The sequence below is a fragment of the Propithecus coquereli genome, unplaced genomic scaffold (assembly GCF_000956105.1).
Source record: "Propithecus coquereli isolate 6110/MARCELLA unplaced genomic scaffold, Pcoq_1.0 Scaffold88, whole genome shotgun sequence".
Classification (NCBI taxonomy): domain Eukaryota; kingdom Metazoa; phylum Chordata; class Mammalia; order Primates; family Indriidae; genus Propithecus; species Propithecus coquereli.
Genome location: NW_012155062.1, coordinates 1,580,413 through 1,606,438, shown reverse-complemented (window position 1 = coordinate 1,606,438; position 26,026 = coordinate 1,580,413). Strand labels below are relative to the sequence as shown.

The 26,026-nt window shown below is 42.8% G+C and overlaps 1 protein-coding gene across 1 annotated transcript in view; it reads right to left on the bottom strand.

Moving 5' to 3' along the window:
• The window catches only part of PRDM6 (PR domain containing 6), a 96,382-nt gene that overhangs the window by 1,431 nt on the left and 68,925 nt on the right, over positions 1 to 26,026 (bottom strand). Inside the window, exons 5-6 of the mRNA XM_012664284.1 lie at positions 14,405 to 14,744; positions 5,787 to 5,963 (exon numbers count right to left, since the gene is read on the bottom strand). Of these exons, the coding sequence (XP_012519738.1) occupies positions 5,787 to 5,963; positions 14,405 to 14,744 (517 nt within the window). The remainder of the gene's footprint in view (positions 1 to 5,786; positions 5,964 to 14,404; positions 14,745 to 26,026) is intronic.

The window sequence follows — 26,026 nt, the reverse complement described above, 5'->3', positions numbered from 1 at the left end:
ATGACCTATAAAAATAGGCCACATTCGTCCACCGTGGGGATTCCTACATGTTTTGGACACTGGGAGGCAGGAGCTTGGCTTCATGCTTGGGTTTTCCAGGGCTCCTGCACCCGCTGAGTGTGTCAGGGGGAAGAAGTTGTGTTTCTTTGATTGTCTTTCGGGGAATATTTTTAGCAGCCTGTTCCACTGTTAAAAACTGCACTGTGATCTTGACAAATGTATAATGTCAGCTTTAATGTATCAGACCTATCAGCTCAATGAAAATAACTCAGAAGTATTGATCACCCAATGATTTCTGGTGAATTCATTAACGTCCGTGGGCAGCTCATCCCCTCTCCGAGCTCCCGGGGTGCTGATGACACGTTAGCGAACTGCTGATTGTTTATTAGAAAACTGATTAGTTACTGGATTAGTGTGTCAAAATATACTACCTTTCACTGCTTGACAAACTTTCAAATTATTATATTCCTTTTTTTTTATTATTTTGAAGCACTAGAATCAATTTCAAAGACAGCAGAATAGCTGGACCAATTGTGAGGAATGATAATTTACCTGGGTCACAATTTTGCATTTCTAATCTTGTGTCTTAGAACATGAGGAATTCATGAGTGGGAAGTTTAGTACTTCATATAAGGCAAAAGTGTGTGGCCATATGTAATGTTTAAACACCAGATTGGACAAAGACATTAAGAGGAGAGTTGCATTTTCCTCAAGCATTTGCCTAAATGCCTCACAGATATTTACATGCACGGAACAGTTTGTTGTAATAGTCAGGAAATTTGTCCATAAAAAGGGCACAAGAGATTATTCCTGAAAAATCATCTCTAGTGCCATCTGCCCACCAAGTGTGAATAAAAATACATGTAGATGAGGCCGGGCGTGGTGGCTCACGCCTGTAATCCTAGCACTATGGGAGGCCGAGGCGGGTGGATCGCTCAAGGTCAGGAGTTCGAGACCAGCCTGAGCAAGAGCGAGACCCCGTCTCTACTAAACATAGAAAGAAATTATTTGGACAACTAAAAATCTATATAGAAAAAATTAGCCGGGCATGGTGGCACATGTCTATAGTCCCAGCTACTCGGGAGGCTAAGGCAGGAGGATCGCTTGAGCCCAGGAGTTTGAGGTTGCTGTGAGCTAGGCTGACACCATGGCACTCTACTCCAGGCAACAGAGTGAGACTCTTGTCTCAAAAAAAAAAAAAAAAAAATACATGTAGATGTGTAGAAATTACCTGCATTTAAATCCTTTCCCCAGAGATTTCCCCTTCCTGAGGAAAGTGGGCTACTAGAAATAATATCTATGTGGTTTGGGAATTGTATGAATATAATTTATATATTTAAGGAAGAGAGCTAGATATAAAAATACTTTTTTAAAATAAGGGAAATGCCTCAGTTTTATGTTCATCATCTTAAACTTTAGGGAAATCTCCACAAAATATTTTCCTCGCTGAATGAAACTCATCAGAAGGACAAACGCAATCCAAATACCTAGGTTCATGGGATCAGAGCAAGTCTTCACCTTGGTTGGTTGGCATTTAATTAACTCTGAATTACAATTCCAGGCAAGTGACTGGGCACAGGCATCTCCGAGCCCGGACTTTATGAAGTGTAATTGAGGAGGAAAGTAAGAAGCAGGGAATGAGCCAGGAGGGACGAAACGCTCTCGCACGCAAGTCTTCGCTGCGCCTTCCTTTAGCATGGGTGCGCGTGTGACAGCCTTGAAGGGAAGGAACATCGCAGGAACGCCAAAATGGAAAGTCTTCCAAATATTTCAGGAAAGAGAAGGTCCCTAACGTTCTGAGAGTCTTGATTAGACTTGATTTCTTTTAGGTTTGAGATCATTCTTCACTTACTGTGGTGGTTGACTAGATTATATGCACAGAGAGCTTAACAAAACGATGTAAAGTTCTGTTACACAGAAAACCTGTGAAAAGCTTTCTGTGCTTCTATGACATGTCCTAAAATACTTTTTGAATTGGACCAAATTGCACACGGCTTCGTAGGCATGATATGCTCGATGCAGATTTGCTCTTTGGATTTGCTTTGATTTTTGCCTAGATCATGTGCAAATATTAGATGTCCTCTGGAATTTCCTTTGATTTTTAAATACTGAGCCGAACTTCCTTTTCTTGGAAGGAAAAACATAGTGATGAAGATTCCCCCACTGCTTCTAACAAAGATGAAGAATCCCTCCTACAGAAAGTCCTGGCCCATTCCTGCAGTTTCTCAGGCTCAGAAGCCAGGCATCCGGCAGCTCACACAGATCCTCACAGGCAGAGCAGAGAAGCCCACCTGAAACCTTGAGAGACTGTTCAGTACCAGAGAAAGAGAAAGGAGTCTTCACTGCAAAGAATGATTCTTTTTACTGCTTCCTTCTTTCCTTCCTTCCTTCCTCCCTCCCTCCCTTCCTTCCCTCGTTCCTTCCTGTAATAAGGCACTCAGACATTGCTATGAAGTGAAATGATGTCTTGCTTTTGCTCTTTGTTCTCCATGACTTCCAGTCTCATAGAACAAACTGAAAGCCAAGACCTTCAGTATGATCCTCTGATCTTTATTTTTCCTGTGTGCTCCTTTACCTTACAAATTCCAAGTCTGTTGCCTAGGTTGGCTGCTGACAGGCCCACCTAGAACTTGGGGGATGAATTCTTTCAGTGGGATTTCAGCCAAGCAGATTATGAGGCAAAGCCTAGATTGAAACTCTGACCTCTTAATGCCAAAGTTTCTCCAGCCTGCTTTGGATGGCAATAATCTTGATCTGCCTTCACCAACCTCTTCTCAGGAGAAGACCTTAGAAGTTAGAAAGGGCTTTCCCCTGACACGGCAGGATCGATCTCATGTCACCCCTAAGAATCCGGTGAAGACTTCCTGAGCTCTGGGTGTGTGGGACAATTTAGGGACTGAGCCATCTGGGGCATCTATTTGGAAGCTGCCCAAGACACACAGTTTAGGGTTTTGCATCTTTACAAGATTCTTCTCCTTCTTTGTAACATTGTTTAAGCCAACACCCATTAGTTGAAGTAGTAAAATTAACTGTTGTGGTGAGACTCATTTTATTGACTAATCTGCAACAAAAGTTTTTTTGAATGTTTGTTTTATAAGCTTGTAAAAGGAGATCTTCATAATATTTACAAATGTCCCTGGGATGGATACCCATGAGCTATGGTTGGAAGATTCCCAAAACTCCCTTGGGACAGATCAATTCTGAAAGACCTGGTTGTATACACTAAAGAATTTAACCTTCCATTTTCTAGAAAATGTTTAAATCTTCCACTTTAAAATAAGCACACACTCAGCTCTCCCCTGGAAATATATATTTGATAAATTAAGAAAACTATAGCATGTGGCTATCTTGATAAGAGTAGGAGCAGAAGGAACTAAAACATGCACATAGAATCTAGTCCAACAACACTGGTTGTTTCCTTAATTTTTTTTTCCAGATGAAATTAAGTATGGTCACAAAAAACCACTTTTGAAAGGAAAAAAATATAATCACCAAATCCCTTCAAATATTAATCTGATGAATTAAAATTAAGTTAAAATGGCATCTCTATTGGAAACATGCCAAAAACAGGATGTTAAAGAAAAAAAATTGGGTAAAGTCAACGAGGTTACACATAAGTAACACCTCAACATTAATAGAAATCTATTTCCCATTTTGACCCTCTAAACCTCTTCAATTAATTACTAAAATCTATTTACACAGCAACAAGATAAAAATCAATGTGATTCCTGGCACCATATCCATCTGGCTGCCCTTTCTAATGTAAGGGGCCAGGCAGATCCTCAACCCTCCTCAACCACTGCTTTGGAAAAGCTCTCTTGCTCAGAGGCAGGGTACTGTACTGTTGTCACCTTCCACCTTCAGAGCAGTGGTGAACCCCCAGGGGTCAGGCCTGAGGGCGATGACAAAGTCCACCGGGCGGAACACAGACACTGGTGATGGGGAACTCCTAGGACTGTGGTAGCCCATCTGGCCCCTTAGGGTGGATGAGGAAAAGGTGCCCTCTTAGGGCTACTGCAGCCTCAGCGGGCACAGCGTGGTTGGCAGAGTGTAGACTCAATTTGGACCCCACGCTACCCCCTTAGCCAGATGCCTTTATGTAGTGAACAAGCTGTGCCTATGTACACAGACAAAAATTATCACTATTTTGATTATAAATGTCGTAAGTTAAACCATGATGGAGAATAGTAAAGAATGATGAATATAGGTAACTGATTCTTGGGGAAGTGAGCAAAGATGACAGCCTTTTATGAGCTCCTCCCTTCACTGGCACACAGAGGTAGGCAAGACCCAGACCGCAGGACTCTGCTACCCCGAGCGGAGCAGGAGAGTACGCCCCCGTGGCAGATCCGCAGGAAAGTCCTGGTAGTGAGACTCTGGGAAGACTTCTTGGCTGAGACTGAGCAAGGGAATCGGTCTCCTACAGCCTGACTCATTTCTTCTCTTGCTTGATCTTATCCTACAGAAGATAAACAAGGCCATACTTCTATGCCCTTTTAATTTTCCTTCTCAAACAGGGAAAACCAGTATGGCAAATGAGTGAAGAGAGATTTAAGAGGATGGAACAGAAAAGCGTTCATCGCACAGACGGTAAAAACTGCTGAGACCACCGACCAGTCATGCACACTGGTTCACACTCCCATGCCTTTCCACATGCTGTTTGGACTGCCAGAAATACCCCTTTCCCCTTGTATGTCTGGAAAACTCCTACTCATCCTTCAAAACACATCTTAAACATCATCTTTCCCAGTTAGCATTGATTAATCCATTTCTGTGCTACTCTGACACCTTGTACCTTGTACATGTCTTATTTTTGTACTTTTCAGCCTATAATGTTTATTAACTGGGCTTCTCCTTAGACTGTGAGATCTTCAAAGATGGGGCAGGGGAGGAGGGGCTAAGTATCATTCACATTTGTATCTCTTGTACTTAGCAGGGTGCCTAATACAAAAGTAGCTGCTCAGTACATATTTACTGAATGAATGAACACATACATAACTGGATGAGTAAATGAATGAATAAATGAACAAATGAATGAATAGGCCACCTTGCATGACTCCAATGTCCCCTGTTTTGATGACTGTGCTAAATGTAGAAACGCATTCTCTCGCTCAGATGTCCTTACCTTGCCAAAGCCCTCAGAATTCAGTTCCACCTCTTTCCACATTCCCTGAATCCTCAAAAAGTTGATGTACCCTGTGTTTGGTTTCGTTTTTCTTTTTTCACCAACATGGTAAATCTGATGTCCAAAGTCTATGCTGAAAAGTCACAAGTTGGCTGCTACAATAGGTTCAAACTCTAACACATAGGCAAAAGAAGGAAATAGTTCACCAGAAGCCCAAAAGGTTCGAAGTCTCCAAGAGGGGATTACTCAGATGTCCTAAACTTGTGGGCACCTTTATGATGGTACTTAAGCTTGCTGATGGCCGTAAGAGCTCTGTGTGGCTCCTAGGTAACATTCTAGAAGCACAGATCTTCAGGAACTAGAAAGCATATCAAAATTATTTACTCCTACCTCCTAATTTTAATGATGAGAAAACACACCCAGAAAATTCATCTCACGTCCAGGGTTGTGAAACTTGAGCCAGGACCAGTATACAGGTTTCCTGATGTCATTTTCCAAATGTCAGCCACTAAACAAGGAGATTCTTTTGCAGCCTGCACCTTGACCTTCTAAGTAGCCTTCTCTGCCACCTGGCTGAGCCGGGCAGCGTTGTGCCCACGCACCTGCCGGCTCTCGGGCAAGGCCAAGACAAAGAGAGGGTGGAGGGCTAGCCACTACTTACTTGAAGGGCTTTTCTCCAGTGTGGGTTCGGATGTGGTTGTTGAGGGTGGTGGCCCCGGCAAAGGCACGACCACAGTAGCCGCACTTGAAAGGCCGGTCACTGGAGTGAGTGACCACGTGGTTCCTCAGTTCTGAAGGTTGGGAAAAGGACTGGGAGCAGTGACCGCATTGGTAGGGTCTGAAACAAATAAAGAGACTGCCTGGTCATTATTTCCTACGTTGGTCAGCGGAAGTCAGAATCATGAGACAAGGGGCCGGAACTTTTTGGTGACATTTTCTCAGTTTTTAAGACAGAGCATAGGGCTTTGGCCACTGGGTTTCCACTACTTTACTTACTGCCACAGGAAAAAAATTTACAGAGCTGCTGAGACACGCCAATTCCCAAATGAATATTCCTTTCTAGCATTAATCATGCGGCTTCAGGAACCCCTACTTTCCTGTTTTTCTCTCCCCCCAGGCAAATATTAGTGTACTTTTGTGAGCACTACAAGCACAGACTTGCTTAAGCAGAATGTTACAAGAGAAAATATATAATTGTCTCTTATGCTTCCATGGCCCTTGTAACTTTTCAAAGTGCTTCAAAATCAATTATCTAGTTTAATCTTCACAATAATCCTCTGGGACAGGGAAAGCAGTTGCTATTATCTCTGTCAGTTCAGAAAACTGAGGATAAACTGTCCTCACAGGACATAAGCTCTTAATGCCAACATCACTCCGGGGTGTCTGGACCTTGTTCTAAGTACCAGGTCAGCAAGCAGGCAAGTGAGCAAGTTACACGCATGTCCTATGAAAACCAAACTGCCTCGGAGTCTGTCTGCAGCACAGCCACTGGCCTTGCACAGATGAACACGGACGTGCGCCCAGGTGTGTCTCTTTGTAAAAGAAATCCTCACTTCTTACTATTCCCCCCTCCAGATATTTATCCATTGGGTCTTCTTCTTGAACCTCGGCACTCTGGTTTAATCTAGGAGCACGGAATGATTTACAGCAGCACAGAAATGACGGCATGTCACTATGCTTGCAGAAGGATGACTGTGATGCAAAAGCAAATGGAAGGAAGTTGTGACAAATACCTGATAATTAGCAAGATTATCAGAGCACATTCTTTCCAGCTCATGAGAAGTAAATCAATTTTTGGTTTTCATAAAATAGATTAAAATGCTGTCTTCCCTACAGAAGTTCTTCTGCTTACTTAAGCAGAATCTGGTGAGTGATATAAAACCTGGGGAGTTTTCCCTATTCGAAGCTATTTCATATCATTCCTTGACAGGGCTCTAATTTGTTTATCAAAAATTTTGTTCAGACAATTACTAATCTGTCATGAGGGATATTAACAGCATTCACCAAACCCTGGTTTGTGGGCCAGACGTTTCTGGCTGCATTTAGAAACCAACGGTGAAAACGGACTTAATTGCTCAAGCTTTAACAAATGTATAAGCTCCCATGACCAGAAACCAAAATGAAGGGCCAGGAGACAATAGTGACCGAGCGTGTACAACAATTCAATTAAGTGCAAAATAAAGTGTACCCTCTCATTTGTCAAGTGAACTGCTTAATTGTGGCTATTTGCCTCACTGAACACAAATACTATTATTTTACCAGGCTTCAGTACACTGACTTCTGATTGTAGAATTTTTTAGCTTGATTAATTGTCCAGGATTGGTCAATAACTCAATACTATACAATTTTAATTACTTACATTTAGAAATCTATCTAACTGCTCTCAAACAAGTTTCAAGGAAATACATAAAAGTCTCTGGTAAGGAGTTTATCAATCTTGACAAATTGCACATGCATTTTATTACAATTATAAAATAACGCTTTGAAAGCCATTAAAATTATATGTAGATGAAAACGTCCTCTTGCCAAATCTGTTCTTTGTAGTAAACATTAACTTTAAAGGGTTCTTCAAAAAATAATTCTCTTAGGGGTGAGTTTTTTAAAATGTTATTGAAGATTATAAACAAAATAACATATTAATATATTCTATATCCACTGACAATCGATTTTTCTAATAGTGAAGGGACCATTAACATTTATTAGCCTCTGGTTATCTATTTTTAATAGCTATCACAATAAACAATAAGCCACTAAATAAAACCAATTAATCTTTTCTTTTTTTTTCTAACTCTGCTGTCAAAAGTTGGGGTGATTTATTTCTTACAGTCAGAAGTCAATCCATCCTTTTTATGTTAATAGTCACAGTGGCAAAGATTTATGCACAGAAGAGCAGAAATGACCACAGAGAGGCTTATGTTGAACTCTTATGACAAGGTAAAACCAAAGAAAGGAAAATAGGATTCTAAAACATCACCTTTGCCCAGCACCAGCCTGGGACGCACGTGCTGGGGACCCAGTGACCTATATGGCACGGTTTTTAAAACTTTGCAGAATTCAGCTTAACTGAATGGAAGGGCCTAGAACAGGGAACATAAGAGAGGTGAGTCCTACTTCAGCCCCTGACCCCAATCAGCTGTGGGACTTGGATGAGCCACTCAACTTCCCTGACCTCTGTTTTCTCCTCTATCTGATAAGAAGGATGGCCTGAACAAGACACTCTCTCGCACCTCGTCATGCTTTGTTCTTGCTTTCAGGTCACAGACAAATGTACGTCACCTAAGTACCTGCCCAACCACAGCTCACAAGAGACAGCATCATCAATATGATCTCAATCTTCCATCATATGTACTGGCCAGCTCCCTGTACATGGAGCTTTCTGTGTGTGTGTGTGTGTGTATGTACATGCTCAACAGCATATGGAAAATTTAAACCTATTGGCAAAAAGTTGAGAATTCAGAGCAACAAGAAATTCTAGTACAAAAACGTGGGACCAAACCTTATTTTAGTTAATCTCAAAAAGCAAAATGATATTCCTTCATTCTTAGGTACCTCAAAAAATAAGATCTTAGACCATCTAGTCACGTTCATCTTTGCAGAGGCTGAATTTATGCAGAATTTAGAACTAAATTACGTACCTCACCTGCCACCATAACAACAGTGTCTCTCTCAGCCTAGAAATGTGTAGAAAGTTAGCCCTCAGAAAGTATAGAAGTTACACGGCAAATAGACAAAATTTAGATTCTCTTTTCCTGTATTTTCAATATTTCCTTCAAAAATTGATAAAAGGAAACGATCAAAAAGTAATTTTAAAATTGATTGTGTGCCTAGAGTTTCATCTAAGGACAAAGGAATACATTCAAGACAGAATTAAATCTTCAAGCCCAGGAGCAGAGCTTAGAAGGCATCATCACCACTCTGGAATCTCAGGCAGCACAACTTGTTTTGGAACCGCCCACAGGAGTTCAGAGCACGTGTGCATGTTTCGCTCAGCACACTCTGACTCCGCACCTCTCGATTGACAGCTGAAGGGCTCGTGGGACACAGAATTAGCTGTCATTACTCAGCTTTTTGTTCTGACAACCAACATTCCCATTAATTTTTCAAGGGGTCTGGCTGAAAGGTAAAAATTTATTAAATTTTTTGGATACAATCAATTTCAACTCGAAAGTTTCTGCCTCTTTTCGATGTGTCATACCAGAAGGAGCTCATAAGGACTGACAGCCAGGAGTGCTGTGTTTAGCTTTACTCTTTCCAGGAGCAAGGCTAAACACAGCATGTCGCTGCACAACTAAATGGTAATCTCCTTTCTAAAGCACTTTCTTCTCCCCAAATCGTCATAGACATACAGCATTTCATGCTTCTCAAAGCAGAGGCAATGAGCATAACACAAAGGGATAACATCTCACAACCACGAGTATCTCATGGCTTTTTTGCCACTTGAGACCTCTAACAAGCAGTGTTGTCCAGTGACAGAGGTGTTCTGTACCTGAGCTATCCAACAGGAGGAGCCATCGGCCGCCAACAGCGTTCGAGCACTTGACATGTGGCTAGAGCACCTAAGAAAGTGAAGTCCTATTTTACTTAATTTTGATTAAATAGCTTCGTGTGGCTAGTTCCAACACAGAAATATCTGGCTGCATGGACAACTAGAAGGTACTCCTTACTCAACAGAGAAACAAGCGAAGAACAGACAGACCCTGGGTCAATTTGGTTAGCATGTACCAGTGCTGGCAAATGTTCAAGCAGGAAGCAGGCAGAGAGACAATTGTGTGCATGCCCTGGCATTCTGTGTCACTGGCAGCTCCTCCGCCAAAGATTACTCCAGTAAAATGTGCAATTCATTTGCTTTGAATCTACAATTGGTCTGGTGTAAACACAGGAAAAGGAGGAAACATTTAAAAAAAATTAAGTGTGGTTTGGTTTAAAATTATTAATCCTTCTTTGATTTTTCTCTCATGGCCTCCAGGATGAAAGTTGTTCAATTGAGGCCAGGTTCTCTCCTTGCTCCACATCAGCCAGCCCAAGTACAAATCTCCCAAGACTTCAAAGGGAGACTACTTAGGTCACTGCTGGCTGGGTGGAGTGAGAAAGAACTTAGCTCTACACAAGGAGAAAAATATTTTAGGACAGTGACAAAAGCGCAGAACCAAAGGACCTGGAGAACATCAAAGTTAGAAAGAAGATAACCTTCACACTTGAGGAAGGGGGAAGAAATAGCGGAACACAAGAACGCTGATGCAATCTAAGAAACTATTGTGCTGACGGACTATCTCCAAGCTCTTTCCACCAAATAGCACCTTCTTAAACTCATTTTTCCCTCTGGTCCCACCACAGCCCGTTGCAAACAATGATACTTAAAACACACATGTGAAGGGACAGTGTGCCCAGGAGGCTGAAGGCAGACCTTCCCTATGTGGCACACTCGAAAAGGAGAAAGGAAAAGAAAAAAGATGCAAAATAAAAATAGGCATTATAAAGACATTTTCTGCAGAAAATAAAAGAGAACGTATTCATCGGAAAATAATCCACGGTGATTGAAGGCTTTGGTTACCCCTTGCTGGAGCCCCCCCAGTGGGAGTGTTGAGTTTCTGCAGCAGATGAGAAAAGGGATTTCTAACTTCTCATTCAAGCAAAAGTGAGTCAAGCTGCCCTGGCCTAAGCAATGAGTTTATGCAAAAACCAAAATGTTTATGAGATCCCTACATAAAATCTTGGTTGGTCTAGATTCTAATGCTTCTTTCCTTCAAAGTCACTCAGAAAAAGTCAGTAATCTGGGAAAAAGGAAGAAGAGATTTTTGGTTTTGTTTGTTTAATAGTAACAAAACAAAATCAAGAAATAACAATTCTGTGGCTCCTGGACCTTCATGGGTTTTTTCTTATATCTACTTTCAGAGGTCAGACAGAAGTCCTTTCTGCGTTCGATGTGAATAACAGCGGTGGAAAATGGAGACGCTGGCATCCCGGGACATCCACCGATCTCTCTCCTTTATATTGAGGCATAGCCTTTTGATGGTACCTCACAGGAAAAAGCTCATGATTATAGACACACAGTCTCTTTGATGAAGTTCAAATATCCGGAGTTTCATGGTCAAATATTCAGCCCATTGCATGAAAAATCTTTTGGACCTCAGATTCAGGGGCCTGTTTCAAATTTGGACCTGTCTGAAACTCCAACCTGTTTATCTTCTGACTTTGTCTTCTATGTCTCCCTTTCTTGCCTCTGGTTCTAGCAAGATTCTCCAATCAAAATATAAGCATTTGAGTTTTTCAAACAAGAGAAATGGTTTCTGACTTTTAAGCTTTTTCACTGTACATGGCTGAATGGGTACACACTGCCAAAGACTAAAAACTAACTGATTTATGGAGTCAATCACTAAAGTATACAGGTTGAGCATCCCAAATCCAAAAATCCAAAAATCCCAAATCCTCCAAAATCCAAAACTTTTTAACACCAACATGACACTCAAAATAAATGGCCATTGTAGCATTTCAGAATTCAGGTTTTCGGATTTGATGTGCTAAACCTATAAGTATAATGCAAATATTCCAAAATGTAAAAAAAAAAAAACCCCAAATGCAAAACACTTCTGGTTCCAAACATTTTAGATAAGGGATACTTCGACCTGTATTTGGCAATTGTAGTCTCCACATAGATAACAAAAAAGATTCCAAATTTAGCAGCTACCTTGAACAAATTTGACATTCCATTGTAGTTCTCTCTGTTTTTTCCATTCAGCAATTCACCTATGTGGTTAAGAATTATAGAGAATATCTCTTATTTCCAAATTTTCTTGCACAAAGAGAGCATCCTGAGCTCTGGGACAGAAAAGAATATTCCAGTCCTATAATGCTTAAAAGCAAATTATGTATCTAGAATAAAACTAGTGGGCCAAAGTGACAAGGCATCTCCCTCTATTCCCCTTATCTCCAATAATCAACCCAGACGTGATGGTGTAATTCAAGCATCTTCCCATTGTTACTGAGAAACATCGTACTTTATTACTTTGCCTATAAAGGGACTGATTTTTTTAAAATCATAATTTTTAATTTTAACTTATTCACGAATGATGGTGGCCACCTCTCCAGTCTTCACCAACAAAGTGCAGGGAAGGGAGAGGCAGGGACCCACTGCTTGAGGAACTCGATCCCACTCTGGCTATTTCCCAGATACCAAGCACCCACTGCTTCACCTCATCTGGGAATGCTGGCCATGCCACACCTGAGCATCCGAGTCAAGTAAGCCCACCGGGGTCTAGCACAGGACAGGAGTCTCAGGCCATCTAGATTTTTGCCAGTGACTCTAAATTAGCTTGGAACCAGCACTGATCTAACAATCTCTCCTGAAAGTGTATTTTCTACATGTAAACGTTCTTTTTAGATATTTTTCTGATAGTATAAATAGATGTGTTATAAATCACGACACTGTTATTTTACGAGACAGACTTCACAGGGACTTAAACCATAATACACACATATGATTTTCTAAGTTTAACTATGATCAGACAAAACAGTCTGTCTCAGTATCTTTCTATTTACCATGAAATAGTTTCATTGCTTCATATGACATTCAGCATGAACTCAGATCCTCAAAGCTAGGTTTGAGTTCCAGTATCTAGAAATTTTAAACTATTATTTCATTGTACCTGGCACGATTAGTTATTATGACTACAATGAGTCTTTGCAAATAATAGATCCATAAATCTGAACTCATTCAATTTAAAAAGCAAGTGTATAATGATAAGCTTTTAATGTCATCTTTTATGTTTAAAAAAACTATTAAAATACATTGCAAACTTGGAATAGATACATCTTGAGGTTATATGTATACTTGCAAGGAAGGCAAACTTTAAAAAAAATCTTTTCTGAATGAGGAAAACATTTTCAAACTTTTGTATCACCTCTACAACCAATAGTACTAAGATGTGTAGAAGTTTGCTGATATTTTCACCAAAGGGGCTCTCCTATTGAAAATAAAAGATTGTGAAGACACAGCTGCCTTAAGAGCCCTAATGTAAATGTTTCAACATCAATTAGTTATAGCAGTGCTTGATGCTAAGCAAGTGGTTTCTAGAAAGGCACAAATAAAAATGAATGCACATGTAAATGTGCATATGTACCCTATAACTGATTATTATTATTTTAGAAAATATGCATCCCCTCTCCACCACGCCTGCATCCTCCCTGCGCTTGCTTGGGTTTTCTAGGCACACTGTTGCATCCTGCAGATCTGGGAGGGAAGAGCTGGGTGTATATTATTAGGTAAGAAAAGCCAAATGGCTTGCTCAAGGTAAGTGAGCAGCAAAATTAAAAGAAGAATTCTAGAGTCCTGCTTTTAAGTCTCCTATCCTAGTTTCAAAAATTATTTTCTGCTTTTATATTCAAAGTGCATTTTAATGGTCTCCTTAGATATTTTGGTTTTAATCAAGTTTTCATAAGACATGAAGGAGAGATAAAACACCAGCAATGCTCTCTTATTGAATTAATTTGATTTTTGTCTTTTGCGCTCCCGGCTATCAAGACTGTCGAATAAACCAGTTTTGATTCATAAATAATAGTTCCATTATATCTACTGTGCCACTCGTCAGAGTACCTGAAATTTTAATTCACTTGTTCAGCTAAATTTCATCCTCAGTTCATGGCCATAAAATTCTTTATTGACAAACTTTCAAACCAACTTTGACTCTGAGGTATCTAGTCAACATTTTTCTTCTGTGTGGATATTAGTTTATTGAATAAGTGGCATCTGTTTTCCTCCACATCACTAGCAGAGTAGGTATTTCCTTTTGACAGCTTTGCAGGATTTATAGGTTTGCATGCTCTGAAGAAAAATAGTACTAAGCAAAAAATTCCAATTCATTACCTCTTAGTACTTAATTAAGTTCATAGCCACTGCACACTGGAGCTGAACCCTGAAATGACCGTGACAGCAGCAGAACAGCCAGCTATATTATCTTTGGAAGACAGAGAGGATTCTAATTATCCTGACCTCATTTTTCTATCTATGATATTCATAAATGTTCCTTCTATTTTGCTCCCTTTTAGACTGAGACAGAATTGTCTGGAAAGCAAGTGTGGATTCCTCTCTGCAGCCACCAAATGTCTGTGCAGCCCTTAGAAGCAATAAAGTCAAGCAGTGGCCTAACATCACTCTCCGACCTCCCGGAACGCAGACGCCTCTTACATCACAGGGTTGCCCTGCGCAGGCGATGGGAAGCGGGCAGGAGGGCAACAGTGGGTCTCACTAAGCAAGCACACGTGAGCAGTGAGAGTCGGGGTTACCTGTCGGGGTTCTGCGTGCACACGTGCATCTGTAGGAGGATCCGCTGGGTGAAAGTCTTGAAGCACTGCCCACATTTCCAAAGGTGCCAGTCACTGAACTCCGAGTGGAGCTGGCTCGTGGAAGTCGGGCTCGCAAGGACTCGCTGGTTTTTCACGTTGATTTGATTAAATCCTGATTCTATGGGCCCAGACTTATCCAGGAGAGAGAAGTTCCTGCTGCACGTCTGTGGGAAAACGACTGAGCGCTGCTGGGCGGCCAGGGAGAGTTTGCTGCTCTTGTTGAAGGGCTGCAGGGCATCTTGTCTGCACATGGCTTCCATTACCGTCGAAGGGACGTTTACTAGGAGAATAGCAACAGTTCAGAAGATCAGCTTTCCTAACGCTTAAAATAAGCACAACACGTACTTTTAAAAATTCCTATAAATCAACATTTTAAAATTCTGTTTTTCTAGACTCAGAATTAACATCGTAGCAAACAATTTGATTTGAGGGGGAAGGCGCTATTATTACAGATTGATAACTCATCCGATGTCTGTTTATTAAGCAACTACTATTATATATGCTCACGACTGTTCTTACATGGTCTTTGCCCTCACGGAGCTCACTTATGACTTGACGCATACAAGACTCCGTAATGAGGCTCCACACTGCATCCCACGTTTGGAGGGAGCTCAGTCAGGAGGCTCAGCAAGGGGGTGGGGCGGTGCTGCCCAGAAAGGGTAGCCTTGGCCAGTGCAGAGAAAGCGGATTCAGCTTGACTGGTGGAGAATTTCAGGCCTTCCACCAGACTTGGCCAGCACAGGATAGGTACCCAGGAAAAGCCGGTTGAAGAGATGAAAGGAACAAGATGAAAGACACCTGGGGTCAGGAGACTCCTGGCATGCTGGTGGGACAGCAGGGAGGACAGGCTGACTGAGCAGGGCATGGGTTCCGGGCACTGCAGGAATAAGGGCTGGGGGTTGGGAGAGACCTCAGAGGGCCTCAAAAGTCCAGATAGATAGATAGATAGATAGATAAGGACTTCAGACCCGGGAAATCGACACAGGCTGTTTCCGAGCAGAGGCATAGCAAGAGAAAAAGTATCAGTGTTCAGGGAGGGCTTGAGCGAGGCCTGACTTACAGACAGGTGCACAGGGGATAAGGTAAGAGCGAGAGGCAACAGAGTGTGGTGCTTGCAACTCAGGCTTTGGAATCAGAAAGACCTAGGTTCAAATCTTGACTCTGCCTTTTATTAGCCTGGTGATCTTAGGAAAATTATGAAATTGCTCTGTGCCTCAGTTTCCCCATCTGTAAATGAGGACAGTGGTTGTAATACTCCTAAAAATAACAGCAGCACGATGTGCGGTGGTTGAGATAGCCTCCATTTTAACACCACTATTTACTAGCCTTGGGCAAGGATGGACCATCTAAATCCATGATTTGGTGCCCAGTAAAATGTAAATTAGTCACTCTAAGGATTGAAGGAGACAATGCAGAGATGGCGTCTGCTAAAGAGTCTGACCTGAGGCTGACACTCAACAGGTGTTAAGATCTATGAGCCCTGTTTCCTCCTCCTGGAGCCCCCTTTCCTGGGGTTCAGATGTGACAATGAAAGTCCTCGTCACAGGGCCCCCCATCAACAGCAGCCACCACTCCTCCTATCCTGGAAGGAGAAGAGGCTGGCATGAGGGAGATGGCCTCAACAGGGCTGGGGGCCGGGGACTGGGGAAAGAACTAGAAGTAAAAAAACTTTTGAGGAAGGAAACCTAACATATTTGAAATTCACTTTTCTTTTTTAAAAAATTTTACTGTATTAATATTTATCAAGTATTGTCTGGTCATTCCATAGGTCCAGAGGTGATTAGAATTTAATAGGCTTAAAAAATTTTTCTTTTTTAAAGTAACTACTGTATTTACTGGTCCTTTCAGGAAGTCAAAGAGATTAAAGATTACAGGGTAATCTTTAAGAGTGAAATTAGAGACCAAAAAGTTTGAAGAGGATGATTAGCAAAAAGACTGGTGATGGCAAGTAACAAAATCATGCAAACTATGGCCGTTGGCCACTGGTTCAAGGCGACAAGGAAGGAAACACAGGAACTGGGAGCTTTCATTGCTCCCTGCCACAGACCAGCACTGAGATTCCTGCGTGGTATGAAGACTCAGGCATCCTCAATGGTAGAGGACCATGACTGCCATGAGGCTCTGTGCTAGAGTGGACAGGTAGACACCATGTGTGAGGACAGAAAGGGGGATGAGGTGTGCTGCCTAAGGACTCTTCAACTCACAGTGTTCTGCAGAATCACATGTTAAACAAATTCCGCAAGAAGAATACCTCTATTTGCAGGGCTCTGGGCAGCATGGCCCATCCTGTCTCAGGAAGGAAAAATAAAGCAAGAGACTTGTAGACCTGGAAAGAGCCTAGAGTTTGTCTGATTGGCAGTTCTTAACCCTGGCTACTTCACATTAGACTCAAAGAAGAGAAACTTTAAAAATTACTCAGGCCAAGTGCAGTGGCTCATGCCTGTAATTCTAGCATTTTAGGAGGCCAAGGAGGGAGGATTGCTTGAGCCCAGGAGTTCAAGGCTCTAGTGAGCTATGATCGTGCCACTGAACTCTAGCCTGGGTGAAAGAGTGAGACCTTGTCTCTAAATAAATCAGCAAATCAATAAATCAGAATGTCTCAATAGGGCTCAGGCTACATTTTTAAAGTTCCCTAAGTGCTTCTAATGTGAAATCAGGGCTGAGAATCACTGATCTAATCTGATCCTCTCCTGTTACAAATGACAAAAGCTGAGTCCCAGGAAGGTCCAGTAACTTGCCCAGAGTCACACATTCAGCTAAGGACACATCTAGGCTGCAAGCTTTAGCTTTCTAATTTCCAGGAAATATTTTTTCTGACCGTACACCCATACCTTCTCAGCTCATTAGCTGTGTTTCAAAATTCAAAAAGGACATTTTACAGCTAGTACAGTATTTTGTGTGTGTATCATATACATAAACATATATGCTGTATACACATGTAAGTTATATACACCTATGTACACATACATGTGTATGCATATATGTCTGTATTCCATATATAAATATTTATGTATCATCTGAACTTCTGGGGCAAAAGAGTATAATCAATAAGGAATTCGTGGACCTTTTTTATATTTTCAAAAAATCATTTTTGGCACACAGATTGTTACTTTGTAAGCAGGCATTGAAAAATAAGAAGGAATGTTTTGCCGTGTTTTGGTACTTTTTTAATAAAAAATAAAAACAGCAGCACTGCCAGAGATCAGGATAAAACCATCTTGTTTAGCCCATTCGTTACTAATCTAAAGTAGGCGAAACACAGGGAAACCCACAAGGTTTCAGGCAACTCCAAGCTCTTGCAGGCCAGGAAATTTTAGACTAACAGGAAGGGACGCATGGCGGGCAGACTGTGGAATAAAGATGTCATCGGCATGCAGGAGAGCGGGAAAAATTGGCCCGAAGTGTCCCTGATGGCAAGAGGGATATGATGCCTTCGGGGAGAAATAATGCAAATAGTACTCTAAGTACAGACGAGAGATGCTGGCTTCTCACTTACACTCCTAGAAAGTAGCCTAATCTACCAATTTTTTAAAATTCTTAAGGTCACATAACCTTCATATTAAAACAAAAGAATTCATGGGCCAATGAATTTTTGTAAGTTTTGTAAGTTTACTGATCAATGTCAAACGATAATAATGAAAAATTTATATTTATATATCTAAAAGTTTGTATAATAATCTAAGATGTATGAGATCTGAGTGAATGATAATAATGTTAATAGCATTTATGAGCAGAAATGGCTAGAATAAAATTATTTTCCATTTTATTATTTTCTTTTCCAGGATACCCCAAAACAAATATAGTATGTTTTCCAACACTTGCATTCTACTTTTTGACATGGTCCTTTACTGTACTTATGAATAAATTCCAGCCCACAGAATGAAAGTGAGCATATAATTTAAAGAAAAGAAAAAATAAGGATAGGAATAAATAATTTCACAGAATCAACTATATTTGATCTTAAGCTGTCCCATAGGGTTCCTGTATAGTTTCACAGGACCCTAGAGGTCTAAAAGGTATAATTTTTTTTAAAGCAGAACTTTTTTGAAGACACAGAAAATTATTCTTTTTAAATGTCAGCCTCACTGGCTATGACAAAAGTTTAACACAGGAAATTGTCCAAAAAAGGATAGGAAATGAAGCACAAAGCACTATCTCATCCCAACTCAAGAAAGATAATACAGACGACTGCGAAAGGTGCAGAGATGGCCAGCTAAAATGACCAGAAAGATGAAGTAGTTTCTGCATGAAACAATATTGAGCTAGTAAATCTTTTCAGTCTATAAAGGCAAACATTAAGGGTATGAGGACAACTCTCAAAGCATTGAAGGATACAGTCAAGGAAGAACATGAACTCATCAATAAAATATCGAAGCTGGGCACTGTGGCTCACGCCTGTAATCCTAACACTCTGGGAGGCCAAGGCAGGAAGATCACCTGAGGTCAGGAGTTTGAGACCAGTCTGGGCAAGAGCAAGACCCCATCTCTACTAAAAATAGAAAAAATTAGCTGGGCATGGTGGCGCACACCTGTAGTCCAGCTATTCTGGAGGCTGAGGCAGGAGGATCACTCGAGCCCAGGAGTTTGAGGTTGAAGTGAGCTATGATGAGTCCACTGCACACTAGCCTGGGTGACAGAGTGAGACTCTGTCTCAAAACAAACAAACAAACAACAACAACAACAAAAAATACACCAAGGGAGGTAAATTCAGGAGTCCTACTTTACTCCTCTTGCCCATTTATTTGGTCCACAAATGCTTACTGAGCATGTATTACATGCCTGGCACTGCGCTAGGTCCGTGGATAAAGGGGGATCAAGAAAGCCACAGTCCCTGCCCTCATGGCACATAAACTCTAGTGGGAAAGACAGGCAACATAAGCTGATGTTTTTACAGACAAATATTTACTCACTTCCATCAAATCTACCATTCCAGTAATTTCACCATTATAATTGTAAGTCACCATTAAATTACAAGACACCTACCAGTTTCAGAAAGGTTAAAATGTGAAAAATATACAAATTTTAGAATTGACAAAATTTAGTACCACAAGTGTGGCAAGTGCTAGGAGAGCAATGAAAGGGATGCCAGGAAATGGTAAATCAGAGATGGCTAAACTTGGTGTAGGAGGGTCCCTGAGTTCCAAAGGGAGCGGGCGGCAGACAGGGAGGCAAAGGCTATGCAGGGAGACGGAACGGCAGCAGCTCCACCACGGAGTCCGTGTGCCACGCCGAGGCGGGAAGGAGCTCGGGGCGCTGAAGGAACTGAAGGAAAGCCAATGGCGCCCGAGAGAGAAGGGCAGATGCGCTGCAGCCGAGGCTGGAGAGGAAGGCAGCACAGTCGCCAGTGCCCGTGGGAGCTGGCCAGGCCATGGACATATGTGACGGGGTGAGGGGAGGCAGGGAGCGCGACAGAGGATGGCAGGGCTGCAGCAAACTGAACACGGCAGGGCCAGTCCGAAGACTCTTGGATTCCGACTCTGTGAGACACTATGTGGGCCATGCAAAATGTCTCTGGAGACCGAATGTGGCCCGCAGGCTACCGTATCAAGGAACTGGGCATTTAGCATAAGAGTAATAGCAAGCCAAAAGAAGGTTTTAAGCTATGGTGTGAGACGATCAGACTTATGCTTTAAATGCATCACCACTCTATAGTGATAAATGAAAAAGCAAAGTGCAGAACAATGTATGTACAGCATGCTATTATCTGCATAAAAAGGGGAGGGGGCAGTGAGAGCCAGAGAAGGAAAGGGAGAATATACTTGGATGCTTGAACTGGCAAAAATTATCTCTGGAAAGGATGCCTGAGTACCTGTCAAGATTACGAATTGCCTTTTGTAAGGAGACCTGTGTGTCCACAGCACTTTCTGGTCTGTGATCTATGGGACTCAGCTACTTATGTAACGAGTGAATAAGCTGAAACAATGAAATAAGCAAATCGATGAAACTTCACTCTGGCTGCCATGATACGAAAGAGGCAAAGTGTGGAGACCTTGGGAGGAGTCTGCCGCAGGGGACGAGCCAGAGTGGATGGTGACACTGATCACGCGGTGGCAGTAGAGATGAGGAGAAGAAACGCATTAAGAATACACAGTCAACGGGACGTGGTGAATGAATGGATAGAAGGACCAGCATGAGTGAGGTGCCGAGGCTTCCAGAAAGAGCAACCAGATGAACGAGAGTGAGAAGTGCTGAGCTGGGGTGAGGCAGGTTGTGAGAGTGAATAGAATGGGGTTAGTGTCCCATAGGTTCCATTCGAGACGCCTGTGAGACACACAAGTGAAGATGTTGCAGACACAGTTGACAGGAGTCTGGGGCTCAGTAGAGAGGTCAGGATTGAAAACATAAATCTGGGAGTACGTGTCTTAAGTCAGGCCCCCGGGAGGCAGACTCTGAGATGGAGATTTGGGGTTTGCCCTTGGCATCGACACCTGTTGGGGAGGACTGGGCTGAGGGAGGAGCTTAACAGCCCGGGGCTGGGAAAGTCCTCCAGAGTTGTCCCGCCTAGAGGCAAGGGAGCTAGTCCCACAGTGCTTCCCACAGCGACCAGTCATGGGACACGGGCTACCACGGGAAGAAGGATGGCCAAGGGCGAGGTAGCTCTCTTGGGCTGAAGGCGATTCCTGGAGACAAGCTCCTCTCAGAGATGTCAGCCATGAACGTGGGGAATGAGCACCTCTGTCCTGTAGCAAGGATGGAGACAGCACACCACAACATCCTACAGTCCCAGAAAGTCAAGTCTCTCATGACAGTGACTTCCCTGAATCCTTTGCCATGTTTCTCTGTGATCACGTTTTCAGTCCGTGTTGCCTCTTGTTGGGGCCCTGTGTGGACGCAAAGGCATTCCTACCCACTGACCCCTCCTTTGCTCCACCTGGGAACCTACAGGTTTCAACAGTTCTAGACCAAATTTTATATCAGTCTCTTGGCCCAGGGTTGCCCTACCTGGCACGTAGGGCAAAATCGAGCCTTACGCCATCCTACAGCCAGGGCTAATTTTTCTAGTGTGCCTGTTTTCACCAATGGCCCAAGATGGACAGTTCATTGGCTTGAGGGCAACATATTTCCAGTCCCCATTCAGAGACAGGATAGTACCTTCTGGTTCCTGGATTACGCAAGGAGTCCAATTTCCGCTTCAAATGGTACAGAAGGGGCCTGGAACCCTGACTCCTCCCAACTGCATCAACAGTCGGCCTGGCTCAGGCGTGGTGCTATGGCCATCTCACGCGGCACCCTGTTGTGTTTTATATTGTAGTTGTCTGCTTATGTGCCTTCTTCTAGACGGAGCTCCTCTGGGATAGGGCCTGGGGTTTTGCACCCATCACAATACTTCCCCGAGGGCCCTGCACACAGGTTGCCTCGCGGGCTGAACTGCACTGCAGTCTTCTAAAGGTCAAGGGCATGGGCTTGAGCAGGGCCTCCTTTAGCCTGGCCTAGCTTCTCACTGTTGGTTGGACTGGGGGTGGGTGTTGGGGGCACTGCGCAGAGGGCTCCCTTTTTATTTTCTGCTCTTTACAATCAAAAGAGCCAGGCTGGCCTCCTCCAGGCAGCGTTTGCCCGGGGCGGCAACTCCCGCACGGCCACCTGGTTTCGCATTCTGCTACCTCAGCTCCACGTGCCCGCGCAGAAGGAGCAGCAGGAAGACTTGTTTAACATTTATTCCCGGGTTTTTTTAAAATTTCCTCTGAAACGAATATGCATACGCTACGGTCTTTGGACTCTGCAGGAGCCGATCCCCCACTGGAAGCTTTGGGGACCTCGTTCCTTCTGCGGATGCGATCTGTCGACGCGGGCCTGCCGTCAGGCTCTCCCGAGGGCCCGCGGTGGCCGGAGCGGCTCTGTCTTTGGAGCTCTATTACATTTATAACCACGGCTTTTTTTTAAAAGAAAAATAACACAGGAATTGCTTCCAGAACCCGAATGCCTGTGTGAAATGCTGTCTGCTCTTTGAATCCAGGCGGCTTTCGGTGGCCTGTCGAGGCGGGAGCGCGCCACGGCCGCCCCTGCTCCGTGGCCACCAACACGGGGGGCCCTTACCGTGCCCGAGCCCGCCGCACCCGCTCCGCAGGAAATGTGCACTTTCAATGTTGCAACAACCACGGGAAGAAAATTATATTTTTATAAGTGAAAGTGCTTAATAAGTATTATTCACTGAGCAAAATCACATTTCCCTGAATATCTTGGTCCAGGTATCAGTTTCTCTAACAAAGAAAAATCCAGTGGAAACATTGAATCCCTTCTAGTAACGGCAATAAAAATTCCCAATATTTATCCAGTGAACATTTATTAATTGTTTACTTGGACCTAGCACTATAAGGAGGCTCTGTGGGTATTCTATCCAATAAGTCTTTGATCTCAAGCTTCTTTTTAAAGTACCTAATTTATTCTGTGTGTAGCTCAGTGGGATAAAAATTGTCTTAGAATTGCTAATCTGGTGGAGATGATTTAAATTACTCAGGGCTGTGGAAGGCTATCTGTTAAATTATTCTGTCCGTGCCCTTTCACACGTTTGTGCTTTTAAATCACAGAGTATTTTCTCAGCACGGAATAAGGAATCCTCATTATAAAGCATTCCCAGGTATCTCAGTGAATCACATGGAAGGAGACTCCATCTCAGAGTCAGACTCAAAGTCATATATCTCCCCCACACTATCTGATGAAGGCTTCTGCTGGTTTCTTGGGTGGCCAATCACATGACAGATATATGAATTTGAAACAGGAACTGAAGTAAAATTCCTGTAATACTCTTGGGGGAAATGGGGATTGTCACTGTTGAGCATTTTAGTCGATGGCTTAATTCCCTTTGAACTTCCCTCAACCCTTACTTAGAGCTCTGAACTGAACCCAAAAGAGCTGGTTAGTGTTCCTACTGAGTCCACAATTATTCAAGTTCCTGTGGCTTTGCAAATTTTCTTTCAAGGATTTCAGGTGCTAAATGACATAACATACACCCTGGTAGAATTTACTCAATACTCTAATCATCGACCTCAAGAATGCTTCACACAGGTTGGACTGTAACAGAAAAAAGGACTGAAAGTAAACCATGTATTGTTTCCAGAAAGTACATTTCTGGCACTATTGCCCTGAACCTGAAGACCAGGTGGGACACTCTTTGACACCCATTGTCAGGTGCTGTGAATGGCACACAGACCCCAAAATGCTCCACCCCAACCCCTCGATCCCTCCTGTCCGCATAACAGCATCGTAAGGTAGAAGCAACATGTGGATGTGAGTCTCCCATCCACAGGACCATGTCAAAGGTAAGAAATGCATTCCCTAAGTGGACATGCCATGGTTTCCATTTCTGCCTCAGATCCTTAGACCAAAAGCCTCGGAGTCAATCCTCGACTCCTCTTTCTTTTTCACTTGGCATCTAATGTGTCAGAAAATGCTGCTGGCTTCACTTTGAAAATATTTCCAGAATCCAACTACTTCTCAGCACCTCCACCGCCACACACTGCTCCAAACCACCATTGTCTTTCCCCTGGATTCCTGCAAGGGCCTCTAGCTGGACTCCCTGCTCCTCCCGCGTCCTCACTGTCCAGCCTCCACTCAGCGGACAGAGCGATCCTGCTAAAACCTCAGTCAGATCACTCTTCCGCTCTAAACCCTCCAACAGGCCCCTTCGCCACCGGGCTTACACAGAGTCAAAGCCAGGGTCCTGCCGATGGCCTCCAGAGTCCTCCAAGGTCCCTGCCCCTGCATCCGCCCACGTCCAAGTTAACTTCTCCCTACCCTGCTCACTCTGCCTCCCCATGCAGCCTCTGTGACGCTCTTCCAGCACGCCAGGAACATTCCAGTCTTGGGGCCTTCACGCTTCTAGTCTGGCTGCCTGGAATGCTCTTCCCCCCTTAACACACGGTTCGTCCCTTCACCTTCTTAAGTCTCTGCCCAAAGGCCACCTTCCCAGTGGGGCCTAACCTGATCACTCTCTGAAACGGTAACTCCCAACTCCTGGCACCCCTTACCCCTTTTCTGCTTTATCCAGTCCGACCACACTTATCACCATCTGACAAACTATGTGTTCACTTTTATGCTTGTTGATAATCTGTCCCCCTGCACTAGAATGTAAGCTCCGTGAGGGTAGGAATTCTCGCCTGCTTTGTCCACTGCTGTATTCGCAGCACCTTGCAAAGACGCTGGCCCGTGGTAGGTGTTCCATAAATATCTGAGCAATGAACGAATGGATGGATGGCTACGTGGACTATGTGCCGTGTACTTTCGAACTCTAGGCCTCGCCATGTTCACTCCTAGACATTCCTCAACGCACACACCACACATCTTCAGGGCATATAGCAGGTTGTATTAAAGGAGGAGACAGGGAACCTCAAAGGTTTTCTGGAATCCTTTTGGATCAAATTCCACACTTCAGAAGGTGAGGTTATGTCAAGGTTCCAACGCACAGACAAGCCCATGTCAGCAGACCGGGGGGTGATGCTGGTGTTTTTCTGTGTGTGGACCTAGATCTAGTTTCAGGAGAGTTTCAGGAACGGAGCCATTCTGGGCAAACCAGAGCACAGTGGCCTCCACGTCCACATCTGCCTCTGACTCCAACCACATACTCATGTCCAACACTGAGATTTTCTCCTATGAAAACAGACACTCCCTCAAACAGCAGTATCGCTGCAGAAAAGAAACTTTCCAATGGAAACTTGGGAAGTAAGAGGAATGTACTATAGGTCCAAAGATTCGTTTTTTGATTTGAGATTGGTTTGAGGTTAGAGTAAAATAGAAAAGGAAAGTTGATAGTAATAGGCTTTTCAAGGATTTTACTTTTGACAAAGAAATTTAAGTCAACATGGGAAAAAATATCTGATCATCAGTATTTTGATCAGTAGTAATATGAGCATTTTTAAATCAAGTTCGTGTGTGTGTGTGTGTAAGAGAGAGAGAGAGAGAGTGGAGAAGAAAAAAGGAAAATTACACTTTTTTCCAAAATGAAGTTTCTTATCCAATAACAAAATGTATTTGTTATCTTTGCTTCTTTTAGTAGCATAATATCAAATTATCAGTTCACAAATTAGTCAGTTTGGTGACAAGAAAACACAGCATCATTGAAACCAGTGTTTCTCACTGAAGCACATTAGAATTACACAATTCTGTTCCAAAAACTGGAAATTACTTGATAATACTTTCCAAAGAATCGATAAAACAAAAATATGAAGTTTAAGTGAAAGTTGCTGCAAGCTCACATTTGCTTAGATGTTAAATTATTTTTTTAAAGATAATGATTAGCATGATAATAAAGATATAAGAAAATTACTTGGTTCTAGACATGATTTTAAACAAAAAATTTAGAAAGACACAAATTCCTCAGTCACATATCTACAGTTTTTACTATCACTTCTCATTCCAATGACTATGTAGGAGGAAGAACACCCAATTGGCGGGAGGGGTTCTTACCCCTGATTAAACGGCATTGTTTTCTTATTATTTCATTTTTGCACATAGTATAGCTCCAAGAGAACTGTGCCTCCTTTCAGAGCAGAAGTTGTATCTTTCACTGCTCTTGTAACTTTCTAAGGTGGCAAGCACAGAACCAGGCACATAGTAGGTGCTCAGTGA